This window comes from Falco naumanni, chromosome 7 (genome assembly GCF_017639655.2).
Source record: "Falco naumanni isolate bFalNau1 chromosome 7, bFalNau1.pat, whole genome shotgun sequence".
NCBI classification, from domain to species: Eukaryota; Metazoa; Chordata; class Aves; order Falconiformes; family Falconidae; genus Falco; species Falco naumanni.
Window position 1 is genome coordinate 23,381,132 of NC_054060.1, and position 19,063 is coordinate 23,400,194.

Genomic DNA, 19,063 nt, shown 5'->3' on the forward strand with positions numbered 1-19,063 from the left:
GGGTTTTTTTTACAAGAACAAAGGGAGGCGTAATAGTTTAAAGGAAAATAAATGTATTGACTCCTTATATGGGTGAAATTTGCATGCTACAATTATGTATCACACTATAGCGCAGGTATGCCTTGGGCATGCTGTTGTTGAAAGTCGGAGAAATTGGTTCTGCCTTGGAAATGTGTGCTCTGTCTGCCATCTGCAGCAGTACAAAAGGTGGTAAAATGTTTTAAAAGTATACAGCTGCCTGAACTGATGTAAACTCATTCATTTTCTTACTGCCATAGGAGACAGTGTTCTGCTCGATGAGGGTGCCCTGTGTTTTGGGCCTGCCTGTACTTGGCAGATGATTTTTCTAGCCTTTGGGTAATGCCTAACACTTCTGCTCTCTGAATATTCCCTGAAATTCATTACACTTGGTTTGGACACCTGTTTTGTGCTCTAAATGAGTGTTTTGGTATTACCAGCTGTTAAAGAAGGGTAATGTGTGTTAGAAAAATAAATGATTTTTTAATGGAATATTTTTTCAAGAACTTGTCCATTTTTAATTCAAGAGAGAAGTTTTCCTATCCTGAAGCTTTCCCTGTTTCTCATGCTGTCTATCCTTCTGTTGTTCCTGAAGGATTCTGTTCAATATCACAAGAAGTGTGGTAGGTCTGTTTAACCAACCTGTATTTATAAGCTATTTAGTATATGCTTGTTCAAAACTGTGTTATCTTATTACTGCAAACATTGTCTCAAATTAGATTAAGTACTTTGGGCTTATGTGACTTCAAAAAACCCCCACCTTCTAAAATACCTAATGTGTCTCTAAGTAGCATGTGAATAGTAAAAGGTATGGGCCAATTTTTCCTGTCTTGAAAGACTGTTCATTTCTAGGACCTTAAAAGATCATGGAATTCTGATTGTCATCTTGGTATCTTTCCAGTCTCAGTCTTGCAGTGAAGTTTGCAGTGCATGCCTTCAACGGCTCTCACTGAGAAAAGACGCTTCTGAAAGCTTTCTATCCTGCTCTTTTCAAATGTTGTAAACTTAATAGGTCACGAACTGTCAATTGTCAACATCATGTTTGAAATCAGTATATTGTGAGAAGGATAACTCAAGAGAATAACAGTTTTATGAAGGACCTGTGTTTTGCATTTGTAGGGATTAGAAATTAATAATCACAAGATATTGCCTCTTTAAACCCCTTACTGGTCTTTGCGGCAAGCAGTTTGTCTCGTTTCTACTGCTTGTTTTTCAGTGTCAAGTGCAGTAAATCTCTGACCTGAGGCCAGTATAATCTTAATTCCTTGCAGATATTCTTGTTTTATTGGAGAATTTGTATTGATTTTGGATTTCTGATTTAAGCAAGACTTCAAAATTAATTTTGGGTTTTTTTGAAAGATTTTATACATATATTTGAAAAAAACCCAACAACCTACACTGATATTATTAGAGGTTTTTCTTTCTATTGAGAAGTGACATTTTTCACCAATGGAGTGACAGACCAAAACTCAGAAACATGAGCTCCAATTCAGACTCTGGGACCTGTTTGCTATGTGGTCTTGGACTTCGGGTTTATTTAGGGTGTATGTACTCATTAATTTACTTGTTTTATTGAAAGTGCTAGTAAGTCTTTGGCTGGAGATTGATAAATTTAGTAGATAGTGATTGGGTGGAGGGGTTAGTGCGATGTTCATGTAAAAATACTTCTGAAAAATTTCTAGCAGTTTGGCCAGCTCGTCATGTTTTTAATCCAGAAGCCAATACAGATGTAGCTTCCTTGCTGTCATCTCCCTGCTTTGGGCATGTTGCTCTGAGTTTCCCGCCTCCTAGAAATGTTAATGACTATCCTGGTAAAGTTTGGAGGTTTTTTAATTTTAATAAAGGTGAAATCATAAATCTTAACAAAGCTCTTGTGTTTGCAATTGTAACAGACACAGTTTAGTTTGAAGCAGGTGATTGGTATGTGTTATGGATTTAAGAGCAGGAATGTGCTTTATTTGTAACTTAGTATTTGTTTAGTGTTTTGGAGCTTGCGTTGCTGTATGGATCCCTTGCATAACCATTGCTTGAAAAGCAGCCTTTTATCTCATCAGTGTATTAGAACCTCCTTATTGGATATGGGTCATGAGACTTGACGTACTAAATAAGATACTGCTAAAATAGAGCTGTGGAGGGTGTCGGGATGACTGCTATGTTGGGTCATGAAGGGGTGGCCAAAGCTTTTCTGTGTGATGCCAAAAGAGCCAGAAGGCCCTGCACTTGCTCTGGTAGATGCTTAGGGACAACAGCACAGAATGTTGAAGGGTGACAAAGATTTTTTCCTGGGGGCCCGTGTGGTTGGGTTGTCCTGTCATCTTCATGATCTTCTGTTTTTAAGAAAATAGTGAGTAAGCAAAGCTTTTTAAAATACATCTGCTTTATATATTCCCTGGACTGAACTCCAGGGTAGCAGAGTCTGTTGTATAAACTTGTCCATTGTACTATCTTTCTCCAGCAGACACTGTCAGGTGTGATACACTTTTCCATGAACACTTACATCTCCTTTAATATGTTTGTCATGATTACTTAATACACAGGCAACATCAGCTGTGGTCTGATTCAGAGTTAGTGCCAGGTATTTGAAATGTGAATAACTTCTCTCAATCAGTTCATCTCCCCAACTTTTTTCAACTGTAAATAAACTATATTTAAAGAGCAGCCTAGGAATTAACATATATGACTTAGTGGAAAATACATGTGAGGTTTTTATATGCTGTTTGTTTCTTCCCATTTTACTAAGACTTTGTAAGTACTGAGTAGCAAAATTACTGAAAAGTTTACTTCTGGAATTTCTGGGGAAGCTGAAGCCTGGTCCCTGTCTGTGCAATGTTTCCTGTACTTTCTCGCTGCGTTTGTGATGGCAGAAGCCTTCCTGGGCTGTGGAGCACCTTTGGGGTTTTTGGTGCCACTTCAGGGAAGACCAGCTCCGAGGTGAGGGTTCTCTGTGTTTTTGTTCAACTAATCAGTTGCTTTTCCTTATCACTGTATCTTACCACTATGCTATCTTTAAGTTTATGATCAACACCTCTCTAAGGCAGGGAAGTACTTTAGTGCTTTTTTTCCCCCGCTTTTTTTTCCTTTTTTTTTCTTTTTTTTTTCCCCCTTTTTTCTCCCCCTTCTTCCGGCTGCCATCTCCTTGAAGGGAGAACTGTGGTCCAGGGAGTCATGGTGTAGTCCTGTGAAAGCACTTGGGCACCTGAAGTAGCGTGCAGGCACCAAAGTCCTAACAGCTGAAGCAGCATCACAGCAACACACTTCTATTTGAACCGTAGCATGAGTTTTATTTGCCTCTGACATACTGAAGTATTGTTCTTGTTGCTCAGTGGCTCTCACTCATTAACATTCTGCTGGGATCTTGGTTGATTAGCATGGTTAGATGTGATAGTGCTCAGTTCTACCATGTGTCTTAAGGCCCAGATTCAAAGTCCTTTACAGAAGTAAATTTAAAATCTGAGTCCCAGAGTACCATCCTCATTGCTTTACAACCTGGATTTCTTAGTATGTTAGCAGTAGCACCAGATTAGTGTGCCACAGGGAAAACTGGTTCTGTGCTCACAGTGTTAAATCACAGTAAGATTAGCTTCCTAGTGAAGAGTAAACTTTGTGAGCCCTTAGCAGCTGAGAATTTAATCTCAAGTTTCTCTGTGATACTGATGGTATCAGTGGAAAAGCAGGAGCTGACAGTTCTCCACTTTAAAACAAAGTGGGTTCATGCGTGGGTGTTCCTGCACTCTTGGGAATTTATTCAGTGGCTTGGGTTTCCCTTTACTTACTCATGTGACAAGATTATCTACCAGCCCTCCCTGTTTTTGCAGAGTTTAAAAGGGATGGGGGCTGGGTGGGGATGGTGATGTTAGTTATGTATTCTTGAAGGGGGAGAAAGATCAGTCTAGCATTTTTACTTTCCATGTGTGGTGTGTTATATGACCAGTAGCTGAATGCATTTTAATATGGATTTATATGAATAAGCAAATAGATTCAGCCTGCAGGAGAAATTGTGCATGCCTGTGCAGAGCAAATGCTTTTCAGCATTTTCAGAAGCTATTCCTCCTGCATACCTCAGTGATCCTTCTTGTATTCCATGCAAAATAACTAATAAATCAATTACTTCTAGTAAAAAAGGTCTGAAAACCTAATGCTTAAAGTTCACACACACAAATTTTTTTTTGTTTTTGTAAGTAGAAAAACGAGAGCTTCAAAGTTCCAAAGCATTTATTTACGTACAGATAGTGCTTGAAATTATTATTTTTAAAAGAACATACTGGTTTTTAAGCTTAAAACTACCTACTTTAAATGCACAATGTAAGGTGGAAGTAAAAGTGTAATTGTTCATGAGGTATATAGTTTGTAGTTGCATATTGAAGCAGACCTTGAGGGTGTTGGCTTTTTGTTACATGATTTCTTCACCAGGCCATATCCTGGGATTTGGCTGCAACAGGTGTCAAACCAGACCCTGTCCCTTCTCTCCCCATCCATTGCTGTGCTGCTTTTCATAGAACTATAGAATGGTTGGGATTGGATGGGACCTTTTAAAGGTCATCTAGTCCAACCCTCCCAGAATGAGCAGGGCCATAGTCAACTAGATGGACTTTTGCAGAGACCATTCAGGTTTCTGCTTTTTCTTTCCCCTTTATACTTCTAAAAAAATAAATTATGCTAGCCGTTGCACTATAGTGACTTTTTGCTGCAGGACAAAGAGCAGCCTGTTCGCATCCCGTTTCCAGGTCCAGTGGGAAGAATTGGTTTTTTACCTATGTGTTTGCAGCAGACAGTCTAGGCAGTCTCCAAACATACACTGGCCATGTGTGTCTCCTTGTGATGTTGTCTTCCAGACCTCAGTTAGAAGTGAAGGGGGAAAGGTGCAGGCTTCACTGCTAATGTGGAAGTTACTGGCCAGTTGAAATGGCTGCATTGGGTGGACTGCTTCCTCCAGACTGTCAGGGCAGGGCCTGCTTACTCACAGCTTGGACTGAGTCCCTCGCCATCGGTATTTTGTGTTAGAAACCTGGCCTATAATATGTAGTACATGCATTCCATCACCTGCTGAGGAAGCTAGGATTATACAGTTAAATGCACTAGCTGTACGTTAAAATGACTATCAGTATGCTGCATACTACAATAAGGTAGTCAAATCTTGCATTTTAGGCTCCCAGTGGTCAGGAAAGGTTTTTCCAGCCATGAACAGCATGACCATTGTGTCCGTGTGTACTGCATGAAATACCTTTCCTCTGAAGTACCAAACAGGACATGAATTCAAGAATTCTATTAGCTGTCTGCTCTTGCAGAGTGAGGTTTACCCTGTATGCATCACTAGGATTAAATACTGCAACTGTTTGTAAATTTGCCATCAAAATAGCTGGGCTATTTGTTTCCAAAAGCTAAACAACAGAACATAGTGCTGTTGGGAGAAGAACAATGTATTTCACATCAATGGGCTAATTATTATATACTTGCTTTTGCAAGATACACAGTAAAGCCATAAATTCATATAACTTTATTGCATTTTGTCTGAAACGTTGCCCATAATGCTTGTCAGGAATGACAGAAGATAGATATTTCTCAAAAATATATTTGTAGTATAGTTGGTTTTTAGAATGAAATCTTTACTTCCAGATGGTGGTTTTGACTTGTCTAATAGCTTGACTGGATTTAGCACTAGTCTGCTTAGGTTTGTGTTGAATCTGTACTGCTGATTGTGAGACAGGATTGGTCTAAAGAATTTCCTTTTCAGTCTCCTTACACAGGAATATAAGAAATACATATGGCTTCATAGAGCCATAATTGGCAGATACATTGAAATACCCAGCTCCAAGAGATTAAATGCCAAGAATTTCTCATGAGGTTTTCTTTATACTTCCCCAGTTCTTCTTGTAGTGTTGTGAGCCTTTTGTATTTTGCTTGACATCAGCTCCTCTACAAAATTAGAGAATACTTTAAAATTTTCTAAAGGCATTTCAATCCAGAATCTGTTAGGCCCAGGATTCTAAAGAAAAGCAAAATTAATAGCTTGAGGAAGAGTCTTAAGGTTGAAGTCTAATGGCTGAAAGGCAGTCTTCAAGTTATATTAATCTAAGGATATGGGCAGATACTCAGGCTTGTTATTTATTAGAAGGTTAACCTACAAGTAAGATAAGCAGCAGATATCATGGATGGAGATTAAAATGTACTGAGATTTAACTATTTTCATGGCAGAGTGTGACCCTAGTACTTCCATCTGACTAAGACAGTATCCCCTAAGACAGACTGAAGGTGTCACCCCTCTGAATTGAGACATACATCATACTGAAGGATGTCTCAAAGCAGGTTGGCTCAAGTATTTGTGTTATCTGTTGCTGTTGTTAAAAGCCTGAGTGAAATTCCAGCTCTGTCCAAGTAAATTTTGCTGTTGGATTCAAATGGACTTGTATTGTTACCTCAAAAGTGATTAGCAGACTGCAAAAGTTAAGTGCATGTGTGATTAATTCAAATCTAATCAGAAAAGACCTGCAAGGTATCTATACAGAACTAAAACCATTCATTCTTGGATGTCGAAAAGTGTGTCTATTTTTTCATTACTGTTCTAAAGAGTGACTGGACCAGTCTTGCTTGGCTTGAAAAGACATGGCTGCAGGTCTCTGGGCAGTGACCTTTCACTGTAGTGCTGGAGAGTAAGAAAATGAGAACTTAGAAGTGAAATCCAAGAGTTGACTCTTGACAGATGCAAGCAAATCAAACTTCTTTGACTCTAAATTGGTACTTTATTTGCTTCCAATAGTAATAATTGAGCTTATTATGACTCAGCTAGGTTAGTGTCATTCCCAAACATTTAAAATTCAGAAATGGAATTGTTATTAGCCAAGCAAATATAAACTTTGTTTGTGTTTCAAATTTAATATTTAATCCAAGGGAGACTGGAGTTTGTGGGTTTTTTGGTTGGTTTTTTTCCCTTTTGAGAACTAGAATTTGTAGCACAAAAAAAATCTTTGTTGGGTTGAGGGGCCAGGGAGTTGTTTGTGTTACAAAATTTGTCTAAATAATCCTCTAACCATGTGCTGACAGACCCCAGAGTCATTTAGTTTCTCAGATGGGTAAAAAAACCCAGATGTTTTCAGTCCAGTGGAGCTGTTGATGCCAGGGTCATTCCTATCAACATGTGCAGTGGCACATCGCAAAAACTAACTGATACTGAGCTTTCCAGCTGTGAGCCCAGAAGCAGTATCAGCATGGCATCCTGCTGGAGCTATTTTTCCAAGCCCATGGTCCCTGTTAGTATCCTTGTGCTGAGCTGTAAAGAGAGATCATCTCACTAGGAGCCAGCCACGACTGCTCTAAGTGGTGCTGCCACGTATGTAGGTGACACCTCGCTTTTTCTCAAATCAAAGTACTGTCTCCAGCAGTGGGAGTCATAAGCAGAGCAGGAGATGTGAAGACATACAATAGAACAGTGTAAGCTGGCAGCCTTGTGCCTAATGTTCATGTGAAACATGCTGTTTGTGGTTTCCCTTCTTATTAAGCAGGTCCAAACTTAAAAGACTAGACAAATCTGTAAAGGGACCCTTTAAATATGTGGTTGCTGTCTTCTGTTCATTCTCTGGACTCAACCCTGTAGTGTGGGGCTTTTTTTCTTCCACTTTAACCACATGGGGAAGGTATGGAGAGCAACTGTTGGATCACCAATTTCTTACCGCTAAATGGGGGCAGTTTGTAAAATGGTAAGGTAAATGGCAAGCTTGAATTTACTCCAGAGTAAGAAATCAAATGAGTAATCTTCTTGCTGAATGAATGCATGTTTTTTATGAAGGAGCTGAAAGCAAACTTTCTGTTTGCGTATCCTTGGTAGTTACTTGGTTCTTCCAGATTTTTGAGATGCCATATTGCTCCTGTTATTTGCCATAGTGTTACAATTCGGCAAGCAGAAGGCCCTCAGTCCATTCTTTGGCCCATGACATCTTCAGAATTGGCTACCTTATGGATTGCTTGCTGCAGTACCTGCTGGATACGTGCCTCTTCTGGAAATTGTTGATTGTATATCAGAACAACTGAATTTCAACAGTGCCAGTATGCACTGTGTAGCATGAACTGGAAGGAGAGCCTGAAGGAGCTGTCAGGGAAGCACTGGTATGTGTTAAAAGCATATTCATGCTGGAGTGTTTGCATGTTGGAACCCTGTTTGTAGATCTGCTACATAGACCCCACCCTCTCTTCCCAGCTTGTAGGTGAAGAGATAGCAGAGGGAAGGAGCATGAGTCTTTTCGTAACCATCCCAAACACAGCAGCTCCTCCTGTTCGTTTCGGTCTGCAAGTGCCACGTACTGCACATCTGCAAACTCCTTGCAAGAGGGTGGGCTTGGCTGGGCTGTCCTAGGAATTTGTATTAGTCTAGTTCTCCTCTAAAGTCTTTCTTCCAGCTAGTGTTATTTGTCCTGTTGTCCAGATCTGCAATACTGAAAAGTTCAAAATTCAACCAATGGTCATGATGCATTTGCAGAGAGATTTATTATGATTGTACACGAGATAAGTTTTCTCCCTTTTTGGCCCATCTAAACTGCTCTCTAGGAAGTATGAGCTATACTTACGAACAATGAGACAGTCTTTAGTTACAAGAGTACATGCTCCTTTTTCCCTAAACAGCATTCTGCTTAATTTCAGCATACAGGGTGATCCCACAAGGAAATAGAATTATGGCCGCATGAGCAAGTTCAAATCTGTCATTTCCCTAATTTCTGAATGCTTGATTTTTTCCAGTCTAAGTAACTTTGCTGTGATGGAAGGTTTTTTTCCTTTTTTTTATGGAGGAATCTACATCACATTTAAAAAGATGCAAAATTTGATGTCCCTTCTTCCTTGAAATAAAAAGCTCTCTCTTGTACCTCCTTTTCTATTCTGGATACTGCATGGGAATGTGAAGATAGGAATGGAATTGGGAATCTGCAGTGTGAAAATATGTATCAAATATACTTGTCAAGGAAGTTGATTTACTGTTTTCTGTGTGGCATTCTGCAGTCATAATCTTCTGACTAATTCTTGTTGTTTTTTAAAAAACAAAGGAAGTATTCCTTATTCAACTGTATAGAGCCATATAAACACATACTTTATCAAACTTTTGTCTTCAATAGAAGTGGGATTAGGGAGGGTCAGTTTAATCAAAAGAAGCTTTTTAATTCTTTATCACAGTAAACCTGTTCACCCATTAGGGAAAAAAAACCCAGTTTTGTTCAACCTGAAGTGAAGCAAGGAATTGGTGGGACCTCTCCTGCAGGAGATTTTCAGGGTTTCTCCTGCAGAAGTGCAAGTTACTGGATTTCTGAAGGAAGAGGTTTTGACATACATGACCAATAAAACTTTCTAAATGCAGATGTGTGGAGCTGGTTAAAATTCTCATGGAGAGGTTAAAACAAAAACAGTTGTCAGAATTGGCAGGTTGTGATCATGGGGAGCCTAGATTCAGTCCTTGGAGAAATGCGATTTGCACTAGTAGAGAGGAGCAGTCATATGTTCAGCGCTGATCCACAGGGTGGTATCGGTGGTGTTGATCACAAAAGACAATGGGGCTAGTCTAATTCACAACAGCTTGATGTATCTACCCCTAAATCACATTTCCCCATTCACTTTGAAAGCTTCTGGGGTAATGTCTGGTTAGGTGTTTCCCCAGTTCCTATTTCAAATTATTTCTTCTTTCCATTTTTCTGAATAGCTCTATGACCTCCTTAGGATTGCTCAGTAGGAACTTTAATAGCAGTAGTTTGCGTTTGGGCTTTAGACTACAAGAATTTTTATTTATAGACTGAAATAAGAACATAACTTTTTTTTGCACAAAGGAAACAAAATTCCATTTCCTGATGTGTACTAGATACAGAATAAAAAGCTCCAGCATGACACAGAAGGAGGAAAAAAAACCCACACAGAAGCTCTTTTTATTTCTACCCCTTTCCCAATCTGTTAAGCACTTTCAGTTTGGGTGCTTACTCTGGTTGAATATTGCCAATGGCCAGGGCTCAACACATTATCTTTGATTTGAGTATTTCTCCACCATGCTGATTGTTTCTATGGTTGTGCCCATAGTGCGCTGCCCTACCTTCTCATTTTTGCTGACATAACTGTTTTTGGAGTTGTACTGTGACCTGTATCAGGGAAGCAATCCTGCTTTTTTAAAAGTGCAGGAAAAGAAAAATTTTTCTAGATCAGTTTCTTGGTCCAGCTTACGCTAAGGTGAGGTGTGTGCAGATGCATGGCTATGGCATGGGCAGAGGAAGGAGCAGAAGCTGGGCAAGATACCTAAAACCTGCATTGCAGCTAACAGCAGCGTTTCCTCAAGTGTGGCTTATTCTATTTATTTTGAATGCAAACTGTGAACCTGTTCATGTGTCTAAGCTGCTGTTGGGGAGCTTTGTGGAAGAATCTTTTCTTAGAAGAACATGTCAGAGTTTGGTGTTGTAGCTACTTGTTAAATTCAGATGTTTCAGTTAGTGTCTGTATTTTGTACAGGAGCTTACAGCTGCATGATAATACCCCCCAGAACATAAGCAAATGCAAAAAACTACACTGAACCATGGGGTCTTGACTCGGCTCGGTTAAACAGGTTACAAGTTAGTAGAGACTTGGTTGCAAAAGGCTTAAATTAAACGATCTTCCTACTCCCCACCCGGCATTGAGCATGCTACATTGTGGCACGTAAGACTGTGCTTACATCAATGCTAAAAGTCATGGGTTTCATGCACAAATGGAATACAGATTATTTTTTTTTTTTTAAGGTGGTTGTTGAGGTTTTGTGTAGTGGGTTTTTTTTTAAACTTGGGAGTGTACATACACACACGTGCTATGCTTTAATGTAAGTTTTTCAAAATCTGTTCTATGCTTCATGTTTTTGAGCTGGACTTTATCTCTTTATTAACAAGCTGCAGCTGAGGTGTGGTGACTGACAATAGGTTGATCTAAACATTAACAAACGAACTCGGGCAGGATGTGTGCTGGGCAAGGGCAGCGGCATGAACCTTTGCTCCACTACAGCGCGTGACCCCGCTTTTCAACCCGCATGGTTCTGAGCATAACCCCTGAACTGTGAAGCAGTTGTTTGCCAGTGCCCCAACAGAGAGGAGGGTGAAAGAAATCATAATCAATTAAAGGGTACCTTGCAAAAGCTTTGAGGAATGCTGGTGTGTAATACCTGTGCAAAGAACAGAGGAAAGCTGAGCAACTTCTTTCAGCTACTGCAGAGGGGTCAGGAGCCGAGTCAGCTTTGCTGAGGCTTGACCTGTGATCCCACACATTTTAAGCTGGGCTACTAGTCTATGAACGTGACTATGCAGAAAACCAGATGCAGAAATACACTTCCCACCAAATTGCACTCTCCTCTTGATACATACAAGACAGTATGTTAGCCATTTCGTCTGGTGAATGTTCCTGGCTTTTATACCACCTCACACCCCGCACTAAAACTTTTTGGGATAATTCCTTCCTTTCTGTCATATCTCCTTTATAACTCTCTTTAACTTGGGGAAACTCTGCTCGTTATATAGCCATCTCGCCTTGAAAACACTTAAACCACAGAACAAATAGAATCGCTGAACTCTTACAAAGTGGGCATTGCTCATACTCACATGCAGCTCAGCATGTACAATGTGCTGTCTGGTCTCTTCCAAAAAGTGGGGAAAACCCCCTGAAACCCAAACCCTGGAACTGTTAGTTAATTCCCTGGCATGAGACCATGAGAGATGAGGCTTTTTTGTCTACCAAGCACTGAGTGGGATAAGTGTGAAAAGGTATAGAAAAAATTCCACTTGAGTGGTGGATGGCATACCCAAATGTTGCCCTCTGCCCCCAGCCTGTCTCTGTTGGTAGGGAGGACAGCCACATCATTGCTCTTTGCCTACGCCATATCCTATAGGAATGCAAGTGAGAGATAAGTGCAGAAGAGTAAAATATCCTGCTGTTCCTTGTTGCCTTTAAACACTACTTGGTTGCACAGAAATTTCCTGTGGAAGTTTGAAGTGGTGGGTTTGTTGTTGCTATAAAAGTTGTGGGTTTTTTTTAAGGAAGTTTTGAACATAACAGATGAGGTGGAGTGGATGGAAAAAATAAATTTCTGCAAAATGTTAGTATATGTTAAGACATTTCTGTTGCTTGCATAAAGCCTAGAAAGAAGCATGAATCATGGTAATCCATTTAGGATATAGATATACACAACCTATTACGTCCATTTTGAAGGTTTCAGTTGTGCTGCTCTCTTACTGCACGTATTAACTACTTGTCTTTTTAATTCATTACATTAGGTAATACATTAGTCATCTGCACCAGAAATTACTCACTTTTTGCCACTTTTTCTCTCTGGAAGGCTCCACTGAGTCCTTTGGAGACTTGACTCCCTCTATCTCCTTTCAGGTCTCTCTCCACTTTACTCGTCTCACCTTTGTGAGCACCTTATGTCATGGTAACGATCCTTTCGGCTAAGGCGAGTTGGACTCTGCTCCCTGTGGAGCCATCAGAGCTATCAGAAGAGCTTGCTGCCTGGCTGCGAGTTTCTCCTTCAGTCCTGGTGGTGAGCAGATTTTATCTGTAGAGCTGGCAACTCCAGTAGGAGGGAGCAGGTCTGGCTTATTGGTGTTGCCACTGGTCAGATCTGGTTGAGGTGTAAAACAAAATCGTGTATGACTGTGAACGTATTTCTAGCTTTAGGAAAAAAATTAACAAAAGACAGAGACTTAGTGTATTCTGGAGGGGCAGATATTTCATGTTCATGTCCTGTGAAAGAACTGCAGTGTTGCTGGCCCCACTGTTATGACTTAAGTTCCCTCAAAATCTTGAGATTGATCTAAAAGATAATGGCTGTACATTTTTTGTCATTGTTTTGTTTTCTAAACCCCTTTGAGAGGGAGGTTGTGAGTATTAGCACTGGGCTGTTTCCCAAACAAATGGTGAATCTTTTACTGTGTTAAGGAATTCCCATATCTACATCTGTCTCCCTGTTCTCTAAGGCCAGTTTCCATCAATTTTATTCCCATTTCCTAAATCAGCTATATCCCCATTCACCTTTTATTCTCCAGGTCTGCGAATGCAGTTATAGCAGGATTCTCAGTTTCCTCAGTCTCGCAAGATGTGTGCATGGTACCTTGTGACATTAGCATTTGCTCAGGCTGAGTGCTTAGGACAATTGCTTTGGGTAAAATTTTCTGTTAAATAGTGGTTTTTTTGAAAAGTGTTGTAAAATGTCAACCCAAAATAAGATGTTAGGGAGCTAAATAGCAAAACAAGCCTGATAAGTTTTAGTTTTGTTGTGCTAGTAGGCATAACAATTGCTATAATAAAGCTGTCACAGGTACGGATTCACCAAATCCCTTCAGTACATAACTTCAGGCAAATGTTGTAGTATTTTGCTACCTTAGGGATATAATAAATAATTCAAGGACTGCAAAGGCCAGGGAAGAGACTTCCCTTGATATCGAATGAATGTAGAAATTAAGTCTCTGCTGTATCAAATGAATGTAGAAGTAAGTCTCTGCTGTATCGGGGAAGGTTTATCTGAAAAAGATTTGCTTCTTACTCTGACTTTAGAGCTATTACAAGGTTATAGATAAATGGAGTGTGTGTTTTTCTGTGATATGTGTGTTTTTCTGGTTGTTGGTCGTTTTTCTTTTCTTCATATGAATAATTAAATTGCTTTTGGCTGACTTAACAACTTGAGGAGGGTGATCACAGTGTAGACCCTTTCTTTTTGCATACCCAGGCACATTATCTGGAAGATCTGAGAATGCATTGACTATGTTTTGCCTTATTATAAGGTTAGAAGACGTGATATAAAGACTTGGAAATGGCTTCGCAAAACATGTAAGTTCAGTTTTATTGTTTGGTATCAAGTGATTGTTAAGGGTCATACTGTTGCTACGTTATTTTTCTCCACTGTAAATACTTGACTGATACTAACAATTCAGTCTGTAAATAACTCTATTATAAAGTTTAGTGTAAGAAACATTTTTCATTATGAAACTTTTTTGGTGTGTCTGTAATATTAGAATTTGTCAGTGAGTATTTCTGTTTAATTACAGTAAGAGTGTGTGTTTGTTACTTTTAAAACTTACTTGGCATATAATCTTGACAGTAGCTTTACAAAGTCTCTCATGATACCTCTTTCTAAGAATTTTTGTTTTATTGTATAGTATTGTCCAGTTTATATTTTTTCAGCTACAAAAACCTTGTGTCACTAGGTTTCACTCTCACGAGCTTGTCCTCTTCCATTCTGGTTGCCATGCATTTGTCCAGGTACAACAGAGATTTTGCAACAAGCAAATGTGGTGCCTTTTCCAAATGTTTTAGTGTGTTTTGATGATAAAAATATTATTTTGATTAACAGCCCACCTAGAATGTTTGACAACATGAGTTAATTCTTGGAAGAGACTTTCTAAAGTCAACAAAGGGAGTCAGGACACAGTTCAAATTGGAAAATGGAGAACAAACCCCCAAACTTTGTTGACAAAGCTAATGCTTATCCCCATAAAATATATATTAAATTATTAAAAAAAAAAAAGTTCTAATAGAATTTTTGCTCCCAAAGCCATGAGCTTTCTTTGAAAATCCACTCCCCCCCTCTGATCTTGGTTATCTTTATCAACAAACTAGTGGTTTAAAGTGAGACCTGAGTTCTCATGGAAGTATATATGTGAGCAGGTGTCCGTGTGTATAAGCAAATGCGCTGTAACTTTACAGCTTCCATAATATGGAGGAATGAACATGGAATAAAACCACTTTGAAAAGGAATCATGGGGGAAATAAAATATTAGGCAAACTCACAACATGACAACAAACATCACTGCAACCCTCTGGAGTTCTTTCAACTGTGCTTTACATAACTTTGGTTTGCTTCTCACAGAGACCTAATCTTGGAAGGCTAGAACTTCTGTGCAGAACAGCTTTAATTAGTCAAATACTGGAACCGCTGCTGATTCAGTTGCATCCTTCAGCATGACCAATCCTCAGTAAGTACCATGTGAAGGTAGCTAATAAATTACTTTAAAGAGAAGGGAACAGGTTGCTACCTGTAGGAGAATGATGTTGTGACATCAAGAGCGTTCTGTAGGTATTATTGGAAGGAAAAGCTGATATTTGGAGAAGGAATAGTAGGATTTGGTTAGTTGTCTAAAGAGTGTGAATTAACAGAAAAAACATGAATGCTGTAAGCATGTCTATGTTACTAACAGCCAGTGGCTGAAAACTAGTATGTCATATTATTTTCAGATCTGTTTGCCTTTTTTCTTTGCTGCCACCAAACCTGTCTCAAAGCTGTTTGCCAACACTTGAGTCTGTTGGTTTGCTTGTTTTTCTTTTCAGTCAAATCAGACAATGCCGGTCATTTAGTCTGTCTAAGAATATAGAAAGTAAGACCTGTTGGGAGTGGGAAAGCTGCAACAACCTGTTTCGTTTTTCCTTTATAAGACTGGATATTGGATCGTTATATGCTCTTTCATGCAAAACTGAACTGGCTTGGACTTGTAAAGGTACATGTTCACAGGATGGCACTAAAGGTGAAAATCAAAGAAAGAAAATTCTTGCTAAAATTAGCTCTTCCCTCTGGGCTTCTGTTTTCAGATTGCTTACAGAGGAATACAGTTCTGTTGGAAAAGAATCTCATTACTTTCCATTATTGGTTAGACAAAGAATGAAATAAGCCTTTAGGTTGTTCAAATAGTACTTCCTCTTGCTCCTGCTTTCTGCCATAGTAGACAGTTGCAGCCTTTCCCTGCCAAATACTTCAGTTATAACAGCGTTTTCTGATTTTTAAAATTATTCTTGTGTAATGCTGGCAGCAGCAGTTAGCTTGTTTTAATTTAGGAATGATGTTTTCCATCAGAAAGGGTTAGTTTAATGGTGAGGCTCTGACTAACAGAATATTTCTCTCTTTCACATAGAATTTTAGTTCCTTCACCCGCATCCTTAGACTTATAAGATATAAGAGTTAAGAACTCTTCAAAATTATTCTTTTTTTTTTTTTTTTTTCTGGAAGAAAAACCTGAACTGTTGTTCAGGCTGCTTGAATAGCTAGAAGATTTTAATAAGCTTTTTTAAAACAGTCACCAATGTAACTTTTGCAGTCAAATAACAGACAGAATTTGGGTGCTAAGCGCTTTAACTATATCCCTAAGGAAAAAGAGTATCTTCACACCTGCTGTTGAATATCTCTGACAAGTAGCCTGTGATGTCTTCAGAAGTTAACAAGCTCCCCTGGATGAAAGCTAGAGAAGTTTTTGCTTGCACCTACTCTGAATCAAATGGAGCAAGTAGCTTTCACTGGGTACTACAAAGGATCAATCCCTGCTGGGGCTTGTCATGCAACCTCTCTCCTGCAATGGAAATCATCTTTGCATGCACTAGATAATATGCTAACTGACAAAGTTTGAGTTTCTATAACAAGTAGTATCTTGTTATAAATGTGGAAGACACTTACATAGTCAGACTCTGGTTTTACCTGCATGGAGTTCCCATTAATGTTAGTGGGGTGATAGAAGAATACATGTTAAGATTTAGAAGCTGCACATAAGGGTAGTTAAGATGATCTTTATAGAGGAGTCCATAATTCTTCTGAATTGTTGTTCTCCTTTCAGAATTATTTTGAAATAACTTGCAATAGAATGTTCCTTTCTAGTTGCTATGAAACAAATTTGCCATCTGTCAAAACTATTTGAATATTAACCCACAATGGAAGAGGGGTCAAACTTCATCCATTAATTTAACAGTTGATTTGTATATAATGATTAATAAGCTTAGCTATTCGTTGCTCACTGATCTAACTTATAAAGCAGTAAGTTTTTAGGTGGCGTAGTTACATGCCTTCTTTCTGTTTTGCACAAATGTTTTGCATTTGGGTTCATACATTTTTTCGTATGTGTTTGTATCGCATCCATTTATATTTAGTGCTTCTGAAGCAGATTCAGCAGAGTGAAATGCTGCTGTGTGTCTGACGTTTCTGTTGACTGCAGTGGGATCTGCAAAAGACAAGTCTGGGATCTAGTCTGTCCCCTCAATGACCTCACAAAGTTCTGTTATGTTGCTGGCTTTTTAGGATTCTAAAGTTCTGGTCTCTAACTTATTTTTACTTGCTTGCTTATTTATATTTGTTTATATGTATATGTGTGTGTGGAGAGAGAGGACTTTCTATTTTGCCTATTACATTTTCAGGCCTACAATAGAAGGTGGTGTTTCAGAAGTTGAGATAATTTCACAACAAGTGGAAGAAGAGACCAAAAGCATTGCTCCTGTACAGCTTGTTAATTTTGCTTATCGAGATCTACCTTTAGCTGCACTTGATCTGTCTGTGGCTGGGTCCCAGCTTTTGTCAAATTTGGATGAGGAGTACCAAAGAGAAGGGTAAGTACAAAGGACAGAATTTTTTTTCTAGTTTTACGCTATAGGGGTTTCATGGCCTGTAGAAAAAGAAAACCTTGAGTTGGAGAAGTGTAACCAGTTGTCCTCAAACTCTTTAAAAAAACTATTGTCACAGGATGGAAGTGATCTTTTCTAATGTAACTAATCTGTGCTGGTTTGGGGCTCTTTATAATTTTAAGTGATTCGTAGCTGCTCTTTTAGCACAGTTTGGAAGCCTTCTTTCAGGGAAAACTAGACCAAGCATCTAGTCCAGCAGACAAGCAGAATGGCCTCGTGAAAGGTCTTTGTGAAATGTTTCAGGTTGACAGAGATGGCTACTGTGATTTTTGTATATCTCCTGACTGAGAGATAATGACTGCCGATTTCTGGACAGAACATTGTCTTTGATAATGTGTATACATACTACCCCTATTTTCCTAGAACAACTGTTCCAGTTTTATTGGAATAAAAGATCTTAATCAGTTCATAATGTTTGCTCAAACGTAAGCCAGTGTCAGATTATGTGGCGTTGTTGTCCTGCAGGAGATTAGAAGTCATCCTTTTGCCTGGTTCAGGCTTGAAGTGGCTGTAGGTGGACTGCTATACTAAATTTTTTCTGAAAGATTGGGGTCAACTGGAGAGAATCCAGAGGAAGGCAGATTAGAGGCTTAGAAAACCTGTTGTGGAGTACTGATTGAAGTAACTGTGTTTCACGTGAAGAAGAGACTGTGAGGGGAGCTTATAAGAAACTTCAGTGAGGAAGAGAACAGTCTGTTACCAGTCTCCGTGATGTTTAGGACAAGAAGTAAAAAGCTTGAATTGTAGCAAAGAGAAGAATAATGAGGGTAGCAAAGTGCTAGGGTAGCTAATAGTGTGTGTATGGAGGAGGGGAATGGAATTGCTATTGCTAGATGTCTTTAAGACAATGCATTTGTCAGGAATGATTAACACTATAGTTTAACATCCCTTGGGACAGAGATCAGGTCACCGCTTGTGCCTAGCCGCTCTGATTCTGTGATTAGTGTTCCACTGTGTGTCGCACTGAATGTATATATACTTCACTGTCAACAGCATCCATCTAAAAGCACTTCACAGTAAGTCATACGGAGCTCCCATTGATGAAGACGTTAAAAGGCTCTATATAAGCCTCCATTTATTAACAGCTCAGTGTGCTCTAACCTGTGCTCTGAAACCAGCAGTCACACACCTGCTTGATCTCTGCTCAGTGGCTATTCTGTGTGGTAGCCAGGAAGCTGTATGCAGGGAGGGCTCTTGCCTTTAATTTCTTTCCAAATAGGACTTTGAGACATCTCCAGAAAGTTGTTACTCCAAACAAGGGGAAATACATTTCAAGTAGGTTACATAAGTGTGTTACAACTGTAACATAAAATACCCTGCATAGCAAAAGAGGCACTTGAAAATTAATTTGAGTATGCAGGTGTAACCCTCAGGCTATTTTGGTGCTGAGTAAATACCAGTTTAGTTAATATGCACTTCTTATAGATTTTTATGATCTGAAACTCAATTTTTCACTGTGCCAAAGTGCACAGATCTCTCATTGTGACCATATGAGCAGCTTTGCAGCCTTAAGTATGGAAATAGATTTGTCATTCTTTTTCTCAGCTGAGATCTCTTCTTTTGTGGCTTCATTGGTCTGAACGGAAACAAGCAGGTGCCATCCACACCTCCCAGCTGTAGAGTGGATTCTCTGAAGAAA

At 39.2% G+C, this 19,063-nt stretch overlaps 2 protein-coding genes across 4 annotated transcripts in view; one reads left to right on the forward strand and one right to left on the reverse strand.

Moving 5' to 3' along the window:
- Positions 1 to 12,366, reverse strand: part of NRG4 (neuregulin 4) — a 57,093-nt gene extending 44,727 nt beyond the window's left edge. Inside the window, exon 1 of the transcript XR_005828859.1 lies at positions 12,303 to 12,366. The gene's annotated coding sequence lies outside the window, so the exon portion shown is untranslated. The remainder of the gene's footprint in view (positions 1 to 12,302) is intronic.
- Positions 1 to 19,063, forward strand: part of TMEM266 (transmembrane protein 266) — an 86,660-nt gene that overhangs the window by 12,923 nt on the left and 54,674 nt on the right. For 2 of the 3 annotated variants that reach the window (XM_040600506.1, XM_040600509.1), the window contains exons 2-5: positions 12,376 to 12,532; positions 13,718 to 13,818; positions 14,858 to 14,963; positions 17,161 to 17,349. In XM_040600506.1, the coding sequence (XP_040456440.1) occupies positions 14,950 to 14,963; positions 17,161 to 17,349 (203 nt within the window). In that variant the 5' untranslated portion in view covers positions 12,376 to 12,532; positions 13,718 to 13,818; positions 14,858 to 14,949. The remainder of the gene's footprint in view (positions 1 to 12,375; positions 12,533 to 13,717; positions 13,819 to 14,857; positions 14,964 to 17,160; positions 17,350 to 19,063) is intronic. The other variant, XM_040600508.1, reaches the window with a different exon arrangement.